General features: G+C 31.3%; 2 protein-coding genes across 2 annotated transcripts; both read right to left on the reverse strand.

Moving 5' to 3' along the window:
- Nucleotides 1-3,853: 3,853 nt before the first annotated feature.
- LOC145621212 (peroxidase 27-like) lies at nucleotides 3,854-5,603 on the reverse strand. The gene is made up of 4 exons (XM_081675953.1): nucleotides 5,406-5,603; nucleotides 4,677-4,868; nucleotides 4,388-4,553; nucleotides 3,854-4,269 (listed from the first exon to the last, which is right to left on the reverse strand). Exons 1-4 carry the CDS (start codon nucleotides 5,601-5,603, stop codon nucleotides 3,854-3,856), a joined length of 972 nt encoding a protein of 323 aa, XP_081532079.1.
- Nucleotides 5,604-8,918: 3,315 nt separating this feature from the next.
- Nucleotides 8,919-10,656, reverse strand: LOC145621243 (peroxidase 27-like). Its single transcript, XM_081675982.1, has 4 exons — nucleotides 10,447-10,656; nucleotides 9,920-10,111; nucleotides 9,622-9,787; nucleotides 8,919-9,401 (listed from the first exon to the last, which is right to left on the reverse strand). The coding sequence occupies exons 1-4, from the start codon at nucleotides 10,654-10,656 to the stop codon at nucleotides 8,986-8,988; spliced, it is 984 nt and encodes a 327-aa protein (XP_081532108.1). The 3' UTR covers nucleotides 8,919-8,985.
- Nucleotides 10,657-11,054: the final 398 nt, after the last annotated feature.

Here is an 11,054-nt window from a genome sequence, read left to right on the forward strand (position 1 = left end):
AATGACTAAAACCCATACCATATGTTTCGTTGTCAAAAATATGAATTTCAAACCCATACCTCAAACCTATGAGGTATGGGGTTTAGAAACCTTGGGGGAGAGGTGGGTTTGGCTCATTCTATCCCTTAGGTATCAAATAAAAGGAGAGAATAGTAAGATATTCCATTCCAGAATTAAACCAAACACATGGTATTAAATATCAAGTTCCAACTCGATACCACCTTAACCCCATTCTTGATTCCAACCCCATATCACTCTGTGAACCAAACACCCCCTCAATTTGTTTCTATTCCATAAAGATACCAAACATATATCAAAGGTAACATATATCATTGCCCTTTCCCTTACTTATATAAATCTTTTCCATTCCGTTTACTGAATTTATTATAAACGCCCCCTAAAAAAGATAGAAAAAAACTTTAGGTTTGTAATTATTCTGGGCTAGTTCTTCTATTACCGTATCAATTGGTTTTAGGATGAAACCTTGCTTTGCGCTCTGATTTGTGGGTCTCTATCTCCTGTTTCTAATAGTCGAGTAGTCTAACAATTGAAGGTTGTGCCATATTAAACCGTTCCACTTCACTGGCTTCACTAAGCTCATGCATTAAAATAAGAATCAAATAAGGTAGCTACACAAATGATGATATAAAAATAACTCCTGTACACTACAGTAAGAGGCTAAGAGCCTTGAGAAAGCCCAGCCTTAAACTTAATTGATGATGGTTAGTCTCCACGACTCCACCACATCCAATTTTTCAATGTTTTGTGCTGCCAATTTCAGACCAGCGGAGATGGCTTTGGCTTTCGTAATCTTTACTGACCGTGAGTGCTTTTGTTAAGAGGATGTAGTTCTTCTTACTGCCAAACCTTATCCCGGCCCCCTCATTGAAAATAACAGTAGTGTCTACATCGATCGTAAAGCAGGCTTCTTAAGGCGGGCAGCAGCACTCCTTTGCTTCTTGGTAAGAATGCAGCAGTGCTGCACTCCTTTGCACTTCATTCACTTCTCTGGCGTTTCACTACTGTACTACATGTTAAAAGTGTCTCGACTGCAAGCTCTTCATAAGAATGAACACACATTAAAAGGGATCGGGGTTGAATTGTAATTCCCAATACTTTGTCTAAAAAACAGAAAAGGGCTAGAACATATGGGAATTGCAGCAGGACTGCTGGACACATTACAGGACACAGGACGTGTGGAAATGGTACAAATTAGAGGTGGTCTTGCTTATGACTAGCTTACGCCTTTTGCTCAGGAAGTTTACATAAAAGAGTTAAAAAGCAAAGCTATTTTAAGATTTGTAACGCAGTACAGAAGATGCTTATACAGAAAGAAAAACAAACTGTGCAATGTTCATTAATCCAAATCAAACACTTACAAACGACAACCAATCAACAAACAAAAGAATTAAATCCACCTTGGAACTACTAAAGCTAAGTAGTAACCATACTCGTCGACACACTAAGTATCACTAGCTAGCATACCTAGAATAATAGAAACACTTAATTGTACTATGACATAAAAGAAAGCCTATTTTTTTGTACTAAAGAACCAAATTGAGCCTTGACAGCGTTTCAAAGCAGCTACATTCTGCTCGTCTCCTCCTTCTCCACATCTTGGTTGGGTTGGCTTCTGTTCAAGGAAGTAATTGCCTGATTCTGCTCATTCGATGTCTCAGGTGTCTGTCTTCGAGCATCACCATTAGATCACTGTTTTCTACATCACCTGTAGTGTCAATTACAGGCTTAAATTTGTCTATCATTTCTTCCACCAATTCGACTTCATTAGTGTATGGGATGATATGCGAAATAGGCCGATATCTTAAAGAACTCCTGATCAAACCCGGTATAACTATTGAACAGGATGATATGTATCTGCTTGACACTTGGCGAAAGAAGCCCTGTATGTTTAATGGCCACATGTCATGATGTTTATTATAAATAGTAGGTAAGGCCTCATTATTGAGGGTATTAATTACTCTCTCTCTCACTCTCTCTCAACTTTCTCTCTCTCTTTAACACATTCTGACTTTATCATAGGTATCAGGGAAAGTTTACTTTTTAATAATGGCATGATTAACGGTACTCTATCCTTTTCGAGTACGAACCATACTTCAGTCTTCGAAACACGGAGATTACTGAATGTCATGGATATCGTTTGACAATCATCCCTCCTCATTCTTCCTTGTAATATATATTTCTCCTCTCCTTTGTCAGATTGCTTCCTTATTTTCAAAGGTTTCGAGTGTGCTACATTAAGCCTTCCAACAGGTGGTAGATACACAGATGATCTCACATACGGTTTACTACGTCCTGCTACTGATGTCTGTTGGAGTGTGCAATCACTTATAAGGAGCTTCTCACTTCCTTAATCTTTCCATGTGGGACTGAGATGAATATCTGTAATCATATTAAGGTGTACAAATCCATGTTTATCATATTTATAATCTAATATTAATCCATATAAAAACAAAAGGATAATGAGTTTGAACCCTCAACCTCTTATAACAAAGATGGTTATTTCACCATATAGCAAATTATCAACTACGATATGTGAAAAAAAAAAAATTATATAAGTGCAAACCATGAGTTTCAATTAAAAAAAAATCTCAAAGCATAACTCTTTTAGTTTGACATGACAATTTCAGTATTGAAAAACCTTTACAAAAATTATCGTTTCCATGTCTACAACGACAACGAACAACCCCAACTCCACCAAATCAACCCAACAACCCTGTTTTTATGCTTTTGTTGCCGAATTGCTTGAGAATTTTGTCGAAAACTGCACGTAAAAACCCCTGCCCAAAAATATATAGATTTGGGGATTTTCAAATTACTGGCTCTTTGTGTAAATTTCTTGCATGAATGAATTTGTTTGTATGTTGTACCGATCATCCTCATGGAAGGTAGAAGAGAGAAATCTTCCTCAAGGAAGGTATGGGAGAGAAAAGTAGAAGAGGTATACAACGAGGAGTTAGAAGTTAGAACTAGAAAAACACAAAAAAAATAAAAAAAATAAAAAAAAAAAAAAATAAATAAATAAATAAATTGTGGCTAGCTAGCTACACCGTGTAGCCAGCCACATATAAAAATTTTGCCTACTTAATGGATATTATATGATGATATTGATGAATATAAGTTTCTGATTTCTTGTTTAATGTATCATCAATTTTTTTTTCATTAAAAACTTAAGCTGAATGGGTATTAAAAGATTACTAACATCAATAAATATTTTGATCTTAGATGAAGATATTGATGAATTTAAATATGAAATTGTTTTAATATAGTTTTACAATTTATTTTTCTTTTTTTTGGGTATTTACATGTAATCATTTATATCCGATTTGGTTTTCATTTTTTTTTAAACGAAAGACGGTAAGAGAAGAGAGAATTTTGCCTCAAAAAAAAAAAAAAAAAAAAAAAAAAAAAAAAAAAAAAAAACACGGCTATGTGATAGAAATGACATTCATATTGCCCAATTCATCCATTAAAGTAACTTTATTAATTATGTCCCCATGTAATTCACCTCCAAATAAAAGACACCCCACATAAATCATGTCCACTTGTACATTTCTTTGATGATTTTCAAATAAAAACAAAAATATTATGGAGTACAAACGAAATTATTAGACCAGAAATTATTATGGAGTATGATTATATATTTGTGTAGTATAACCTTGTGAAGCTAATTTCTCTTGTTTAAACATGTTACAAGAAAAGTTATAAAAGTAACAGCTTCATGAAACATATTGTTATACTTCGTACAATTTATTAAAAAATAATTTAAATCTTTGTTGTTGTCGTTGTGCAATGCAAAAACAATAAAACATTCCTACCAATCCAAGTAAGAAATTTACTGATTAACTGAACCACAGATTTTCCTGATTTCACCTTGGGTTCCGGTGAGTACACCAATATTGATCATTTTGGTCATAGATTCGGCGAAATCTTTAGCAAAAGTTGATCCCGCTGTCTTAACTTGGGTCTCTATATAAGTTCGAGTTTCTTGATCATCCATTAGAGTGGCATCTGATGTGAAGAGTCCCCTCTTTTCAGTTACCATGGTGAAGTATTTCTCGTCGAAGACCTTAGCGCTAATTCGATCCATAAACACAAAAGATTTCATGTCGCTTGGTGTAGGCGGGCATCTAGTTTTCAACCATTCGGCATACTTTGGGGATATTGAAGGATCGGTGTCTCCATTGCCAGTGAAATTGTACAAACGACTACGGATGATGAAACAATGACCAACTCCAATAGTGTGAGCACCTACACAAAAATAATCAAGGGATAAATTTTTAATATAAAGTTACGTAAAATATAAATTGAAATCCACTTGTTAGTTAAAATTCTTCAAATGGACACTTTTACTTTTGTAGTTGATTACCTGATAACACAACCAAATCTTTAGCAGTAAGACCCAATGCTGCAAAGTTTTGTATAAGGGTAGTAACATTAGAAAATGGTGATGGTATAAGTGCATTTGCTTCGGAAGCCAATGATACTTTCCCATCCCTTCGACCAGTTGGAACCTCCCACCATGGTCCACTTATCTGTACCAATAAAAATATAGTAATTTGTTGATTGCTATTAGAAAGTATATAATTACTCCGTATCTACAAATAATCTTTCTTATCAATTGGTGGATTTAAAGTTTGATTGTAACTATAGCATACCGTTGTACTTGCATCTCGAGAAGCTAAAGCTAAAATATCAACACAAGAAACAACACCGGGACATCTCTTTTCTAGGGCGGATTTGATTGCATCTATAACTTCAAACCCTCGTAGCGTTTCGTTGGGAATGGCTGTCTTCTCTGTTTGGTTGTTGGAAGCAGACGGATTTACGAGTACAGAACCATCACAACCCTGCAAATAAGGGATCAAAGCCATCAATTACTATTGTGTAACAATGTAACATTACCAACTACTCTATTAAAGAATATTATAGATCATGTCGAGTTTGACTAAGGTATTGACGTACTTGATTGAGTCACTTGACGTACTATATGATCATATATAATTCATAAGTCAATAAAACATGAAACAAAAAAATAGCTTGTATGATGAGGAATTAACTAGCATGTATTGATGTATGTATACATATACGAAGTGTAATTTTAATCAATTAAATAACATGTGTTAGATACGTTCAAGCTAGCTAACGAAGTTTTTTTTTCTTTTATTTATTTTTCAGTGTAAATAGAGAGTTATAAATGATAAATGATGTATGGAATGTCGTCAATTATAACCAATTAAGTTAGCTTATTACATCAATCTAATACTTATAACTAATTATTAATAGTAGTAGATTATTTGAAAAGGATTAATTCTTACTTAAGATTTTAAGAATTTGGTTGACAAATATGCAACAAAAATAAATAATTTGAGTAAAAAAAGGCATACCCTAACAGCACAGTCGTGGAAGTTCATTCTAATCAAACCAGCAGCAAAGTTGTGAACATGACCAACATATTGTTTAGTAATTTTATGAACAATTTCCTCGGCTTCAGGGCACGAAGACTCGTAAAACCCGAGCTTCAATCCCTGTGCATTAGCCATGGCGAAAATGAGAAAGAGCGCGAGCAACCTGAGAACTGTCATACTGTACAAGCTTAGCTTAATTAAGCTTTAATTTCTTCTCAAGAATACAAGCTAGAAGATACTTTTAGAAATATTTAGCTTGTATAGTTGAATGATATAAATTTGTACGTAGAATGTTTGCATTATATACTACCAAAATTTATGGCATCTTTTCACATGAAATAAACTAATATTGTACAGTATCAAAATCAAATTAGCAAACATGCATTTACATGCAAAATATCAAATGCATTAAATTAATGCACTTTATTAGATCATATGGGCAGAAGATGTTATAATTACAACGTACAATGATGATGATTGATGATGGATTGTTTAACTTATTAAATGCAACAACTAACCCTAAAAATAATCCGTAAAATGACTGAAACTTAATTGCTACTCCGTATGATTATTTATTCGATTAATATTATCATACATGTATAATGTATATAATCAAACAAATTAAAGGCAAAAAACTTTTAAAATTATAATTTTTTCTAATGATAGATTATTTTATAAATATTGTTTGTAATTAATAGTATGAAGTTAAATTAGTGCTCTCATGCATTTTGGTTAGGAGCGAACAACTATCCCAAATTATTAAGGGCGGCTGGTGGCTTCGGACCATATATAATAATTGATCTTTAATCGCCAACCTTAGACAAGCTTGTAAAATTGTTACATGTACGACCACATGTTAATTTTTACATGTAATAATGTAATTACTCTCTCGGTTTTAAAATAAAAGAGTGCTTATTGTTTACGCAAAGTAATTAGAATGTTTCCTTTAAAAAAAAAAAAAAAGTAATAAGAATGTAACAAAAAGGATACATAGAGAAAGGAAAAGAATGATCCTAATTTCTTCTACCTATTTAGAAGTGTTAGTTTTATAATTAGAATAGATTGCATCTGATTAATGTTTGGTTCAAGCTTCAAAATAAACTACTTGCCCTGTTTCTTATTTTGTTCAACTTCTGACAAAATAGGATGTTACAAGATAAGTACAACAAAAAAATATCTTTCCTTTTATAGTAAATTATTTTTGTGTAAATTTACCAAAAAAAAACACTCACTTCAATATAATTAACACCTTAGATCGTGTAATATCATATCATATCGATCATATCATATCACTAATAAATAAAGTCGGTCTCACAGCCAGACCACGAGACAACGACACTTGGCATTTTAGTTTTCGCCAAGTGTCACACATTGGCGACAAATAAGTATTATTAGATGAAGCCCGTGCAATGCACGGTTTGTTAGTATTTTTTTTTAAAAAAATATTTTTTATATTTATGTGATTAAAATTGTTATTATGTTAGTTATAAAAAATATTAGAAAATTCCTAATCTCAAAAAATAATATTTTGTATTTAATTAATTTAAACTTTAAAATCTCATTCGTCAATTTTGCTTACGTGGTATTTGAATTATTTATTGTAAAGAAATTAATAAGCTCTTATTTAATTGGTTAAAACTTAAATTTATAATCCTACGTGGCGCACTAAGAAAATTAAATCCTACTATATATATATATATATATATATATATATATATATATATATATATATATATAGATCCGGTGAGAATAGGTCCATATGTGAGAATTCATACTTATATGAGAACTGATTTAAAATTTAGAACATGTGAGAAAAAATTTAGAACATGTGAGTTAAAATTTAGAACATGCGAGTTAAAATTTAGAACATGTGACTCAAGTTAAAATTTTGAACATATGAGTAATAATAATTTAGAACATTTGTGTGAGTAATATGTTTAGAACATTTGATTTAAGAGTTAGAACAAGTGATTAAAAATTTATAAAATTTGTTTTATGAAATTTTAAACATATGAGTAAAATTTAGAACATCTGATTTAAGATTATGAACATGTGAATAAAAATTTAGAACTAATTGATAGGATATAGAAAGTGTGATTAAATAATTTAAAATATAATAGAACATACGCTTTAAAATTTGGAACATATAATTAAAAATCATAGAACACACGTTTTAAAATTTAGAACATATAAGTTAAAATTTTAGAATATGTTATTTAAAATTTATGACATCAAACTTAACTAATTTATGGTTTAGAACATGTGAGTACTAAATTAGAACATTTGAATTAATTTTGAACACCAATGAAAAAATTTAGAACATCAGATTTAAAGTTTAGAACATACGAGTAAAAATTTAGAACATAAAGAGAGTTCTCACATATGAAAAATTCTCACGAGAGCCTTCCTATAAATAGGGGAAGGATCCGGTAAGAACCCCTCTTTATATAAGAACCCTTTCTTATGTAAGAATCCTTTCTTATGTTCTAAACTTTTTCCTATGTTTTAAATTTTTTTTCTACTTGTGTTCCAAATTTTTTCCAATGTTCAAAATTAATTTTTAGATTTTGTTCTAAATTTGTTCCTATGTTCTAAATTATATTTTTCAGCTTATGTTCTAAATTTTTTTTTTTTATGTTATAAATATTTTTTTCAGTTTATGTTCTAAAGTTTTTCCTATATTCTAAATTTTTTCTACTTATGTTCCAAATTATTTTTAATGTTCTAAATTGTTTTTTAGATTATTTTCTAAATTTGTTCCTATGTTCTAAATTATTTTTTCAGCTTATGTTCTAAATTTTTTTCTATGTTCTAAATTATTTTTTCAGATTATGTTATTAATTTTTACCTATGCTTTGATTATTTTTTTCAACTTATGTTCTATATGATTTTTCTTATGTTCTAACTTTTTTGGATGCTTATGTTCTAAATTTTTGCTATCTTCTAAATTATTTTTCTTATGTTCTAAAATTTTCAGCTTATGTTCTAAATTATTTCACCTTATGTTCTAAATTTTTTTTCTATGTTCTAAATACGAAATTCTCAAAATTACAGAATTGTCATTACTAAAGGATCATTTTAGATGGCTAGATCAAAACTAATAAAGGACTGGGATTGGTTCTTATATAAGATTGGGTTCTGATATAAAGGAGGGTTCTTACATGAGCCTTCCTCTATATATATATATATATATATATATATGTATGTATATATATATATATATATATAACACATTAGTTAAGTAAAGAAAATTTACACCCACGTGTTTTCCTCTACCAAACATGTTCTCCTAAAAAAATGGTCTTTGTGCCTCCAAAAACTAATTCTAGAATAAGTAATTGAATTTTGATATACTCAAAACACTCAAAATTTTATTTAAAGTCGTTCACTTTGGAAATTTATTCATTTGAACATCAAGCTACAAGTTCAAATTCAAAAAATTTTTGAAGCCAATTTCTCTGGTCCTAGACATGATACAATAAGAATAAAAATAAAAAATAAAACTTAATGTAATGAATTATAATGAAATAGCCTTAACAAATAGGTCGAATTTGTCAACCTATTGATTAACCGCACCACAAGTCTTCCTAATTTCACCTTGGCTTCCAGTAAGTACACCAATATTGATCATTTTGGTCATAGACACTGCGAAATCATCAGCAAATGTTGATCCCTTGGTCTTAACTTGGGTCTCGATGTAAGTTTTAGTTACTTGATCAGTCATAAGAGTGGCATCCGACACAAAGAGCCCCCTATTTTGAGTTACCATGGTGTAGTATTCTTCGTCGAAGACCTTAGGGGTAATTCGATCCATAAACACAAAAGATGTTGAATCACTTGCAATAGGAGGACACCTAGTTTTCAACCACTCGGCGTAATGGGGGGATAGTGTTGGATCGGTGTCACCATTTCCGGTGAAATTGTACAAACGACTACGGATGATGAAGCAGTGACCAACTCCAATGGTGTGAGCACCTATCACAAATGGAAGGGAAAACTTTAGATACATTGTATAGAATTGTGTTTTTAAAGAACCTAAATGCTCAAAGGTGCTTGTAACGTGTCAGCCTATGTATAGAGAGTCACAAAATGCATTGACTTTTTAGATGGTATTAATTTCATTGACATAGAAATAATGATCACATATGCTTATCAAATTATAATTTTATTTTGGTACAATGTATGCTAATATTACCTGATAAAACCACCAAATCCTTAGCAGAAAGACCTAAAGCTGCAAAGTTTTGTTTAAGGGTAGTAACGTCTGAAAATGGTGATGGAATAAGTGCATTGGCTTCTGATTCCAATGATACTTTTCCATCCCTTCGACCCGTTGGAACCTCCCACCATGGTCCGTTTATCTATACAAATTAAACATAAATACAATTATTTTAGTAATTGAACAAAGTATATATTGTATATATAGTCTCGACTCACATCATGTGAGATTTACTTTACAATTTTTTTTAATGGTAGGTTTATGGATCATATACCGTTCTAATTGCATCTCGAGAAGCCAAAGCTAATATATCAGCACAAGAAACAACACCGGGACACTTCTTTTCTAGAGCGGACTTGATTGCATCAATGATCTCAAAACCTCGGAGGGTTGTGTTTGGAATGGCAGTCTTCTCTGTTTGGTTGTTGGAAGGCGTTGGATTGATTAGTACAGAACCATCACAACCCTACGAACAAAGGATCAATACCATCAATTACTATTATGCACGTTAATTTGACTAATTATGTACTTGGCAATATGATCATCTAAAAGTCAACGCAAACATGATAAGTTAATTATTGGTGGTTTTTTTTTTTTGAAGGGTGGTTATAAGAAAAAAAATATGCAATCATGTACTATTAATGATTTTACTAGATTGAAAGAACTAATATTAGATCGCGTAATTTGTACATTTATTTTTATAGTCAAAATTCGATCAAATGAATAAATAGAGAAAAATACTCTGTAATAGATATTTACGTTTTAAGACGAGTTAAGGAATACTGTAAAAAAGAGGCATACCCTAACAGCGCAGTCGTGAAAGTTCATTCTAATCAAACCAGCAGCAAAGTTAGGAACATGACTAACGTATTGCTTAGTGATCCTTTCAACAATTTCCTCGGCGTCGGGGCACGAAGTCTTGTAATAATCAAGCTTCAAGCCTTGAGCATTTGCAATGGCAAATATCGTGGCAAAAACAAGAAAGATTGAGGACAATTTGTGGTCTGCCATGTTGTATAATCTAAGTTACTACTCTTAGGATAAAATTGATTTAGAAGATGTACTTCTAGGAATGTTGTTTTGAATGTTGCAGGAAGAATGTTTGCAATTTATACTTCAATTTTTGGCATCTTCTCACATGAAAACGACTTTGATGTATTTAAAAAAAAATTAATTAAATAAATAAATTATTGCAAACATGCATTTACATGCAATTATCAAATACAAGAAATTGCACGTTAGCTCATATGGGTTGATCAAAGATGATATAATGACAACAAATAATGACAACTCTTTGATTAATCATGGTTCAACTTACATACAACACACTAATATATACTTTGTATGTAATATATTTTTTTCAACAAGAGAGAAAATCTGTTTATACGTAGGGCATGTTCTCTTCAGAT

The sequence above is a fragment of the Chenopodium album genome, chromosome 27 (genome assembly GCF_948465745.1).
Source record: "Chenopodium album chromosome 27, dcCheAlbu1.1, whole genome shotgun sequence".
Taxonomy (NCBI): domain Eukaryota; kingdom Viridiplantae; phylum Streptophyta; class Magnoliopsida; order Caryophyllales; family Amaranthaceae; genus Chenopodium; species Chenopodium album.

Coding starts and splice junctions, on each gene's coding strand:
- LOC145621212 (XM_081675953.1), bottom strand. CDS start 5,603: ATGACAGTTCTCAGGTTGCTCGCGCTCTTTCTCATTTTCGCCATGGCT. Junction 4,869..5,405: donor TCCACGACTGTGCTGTTAGG/GTATGCCTTTTT, acceptor CCTTATTTGCAG/GGTTGTGATGGTTCTGTACT. Junction 4,270..4,387: donor AGATTTGGTTGTGTTATCAG/GTAATCAACTAC, acceptor ATTTTTGTGTAG/GTGCTCACACTATTGGAGTT.
- LOC145621243 (XM_081675982.1), bottom strand. CDS start 10,656: ATGGCAGACCACAAATTGTCCTCAATCTTTCTTGTTTTTGCCACGATA. Junction 10,112..10,446: donor TTCACGACTGCGCTGTTAGG/GTATGCCTCTTT, acceptor CTTTGTTCGTAG/GGTTGTGATGGTTCTGTACT. Junction 9,402..9,621: donor GGATTTGGTGGTTTTATCAG/GTAATATTAGCA, acceptor CATTTGTGATAG/GTGCTCACACCATTGGAGTT.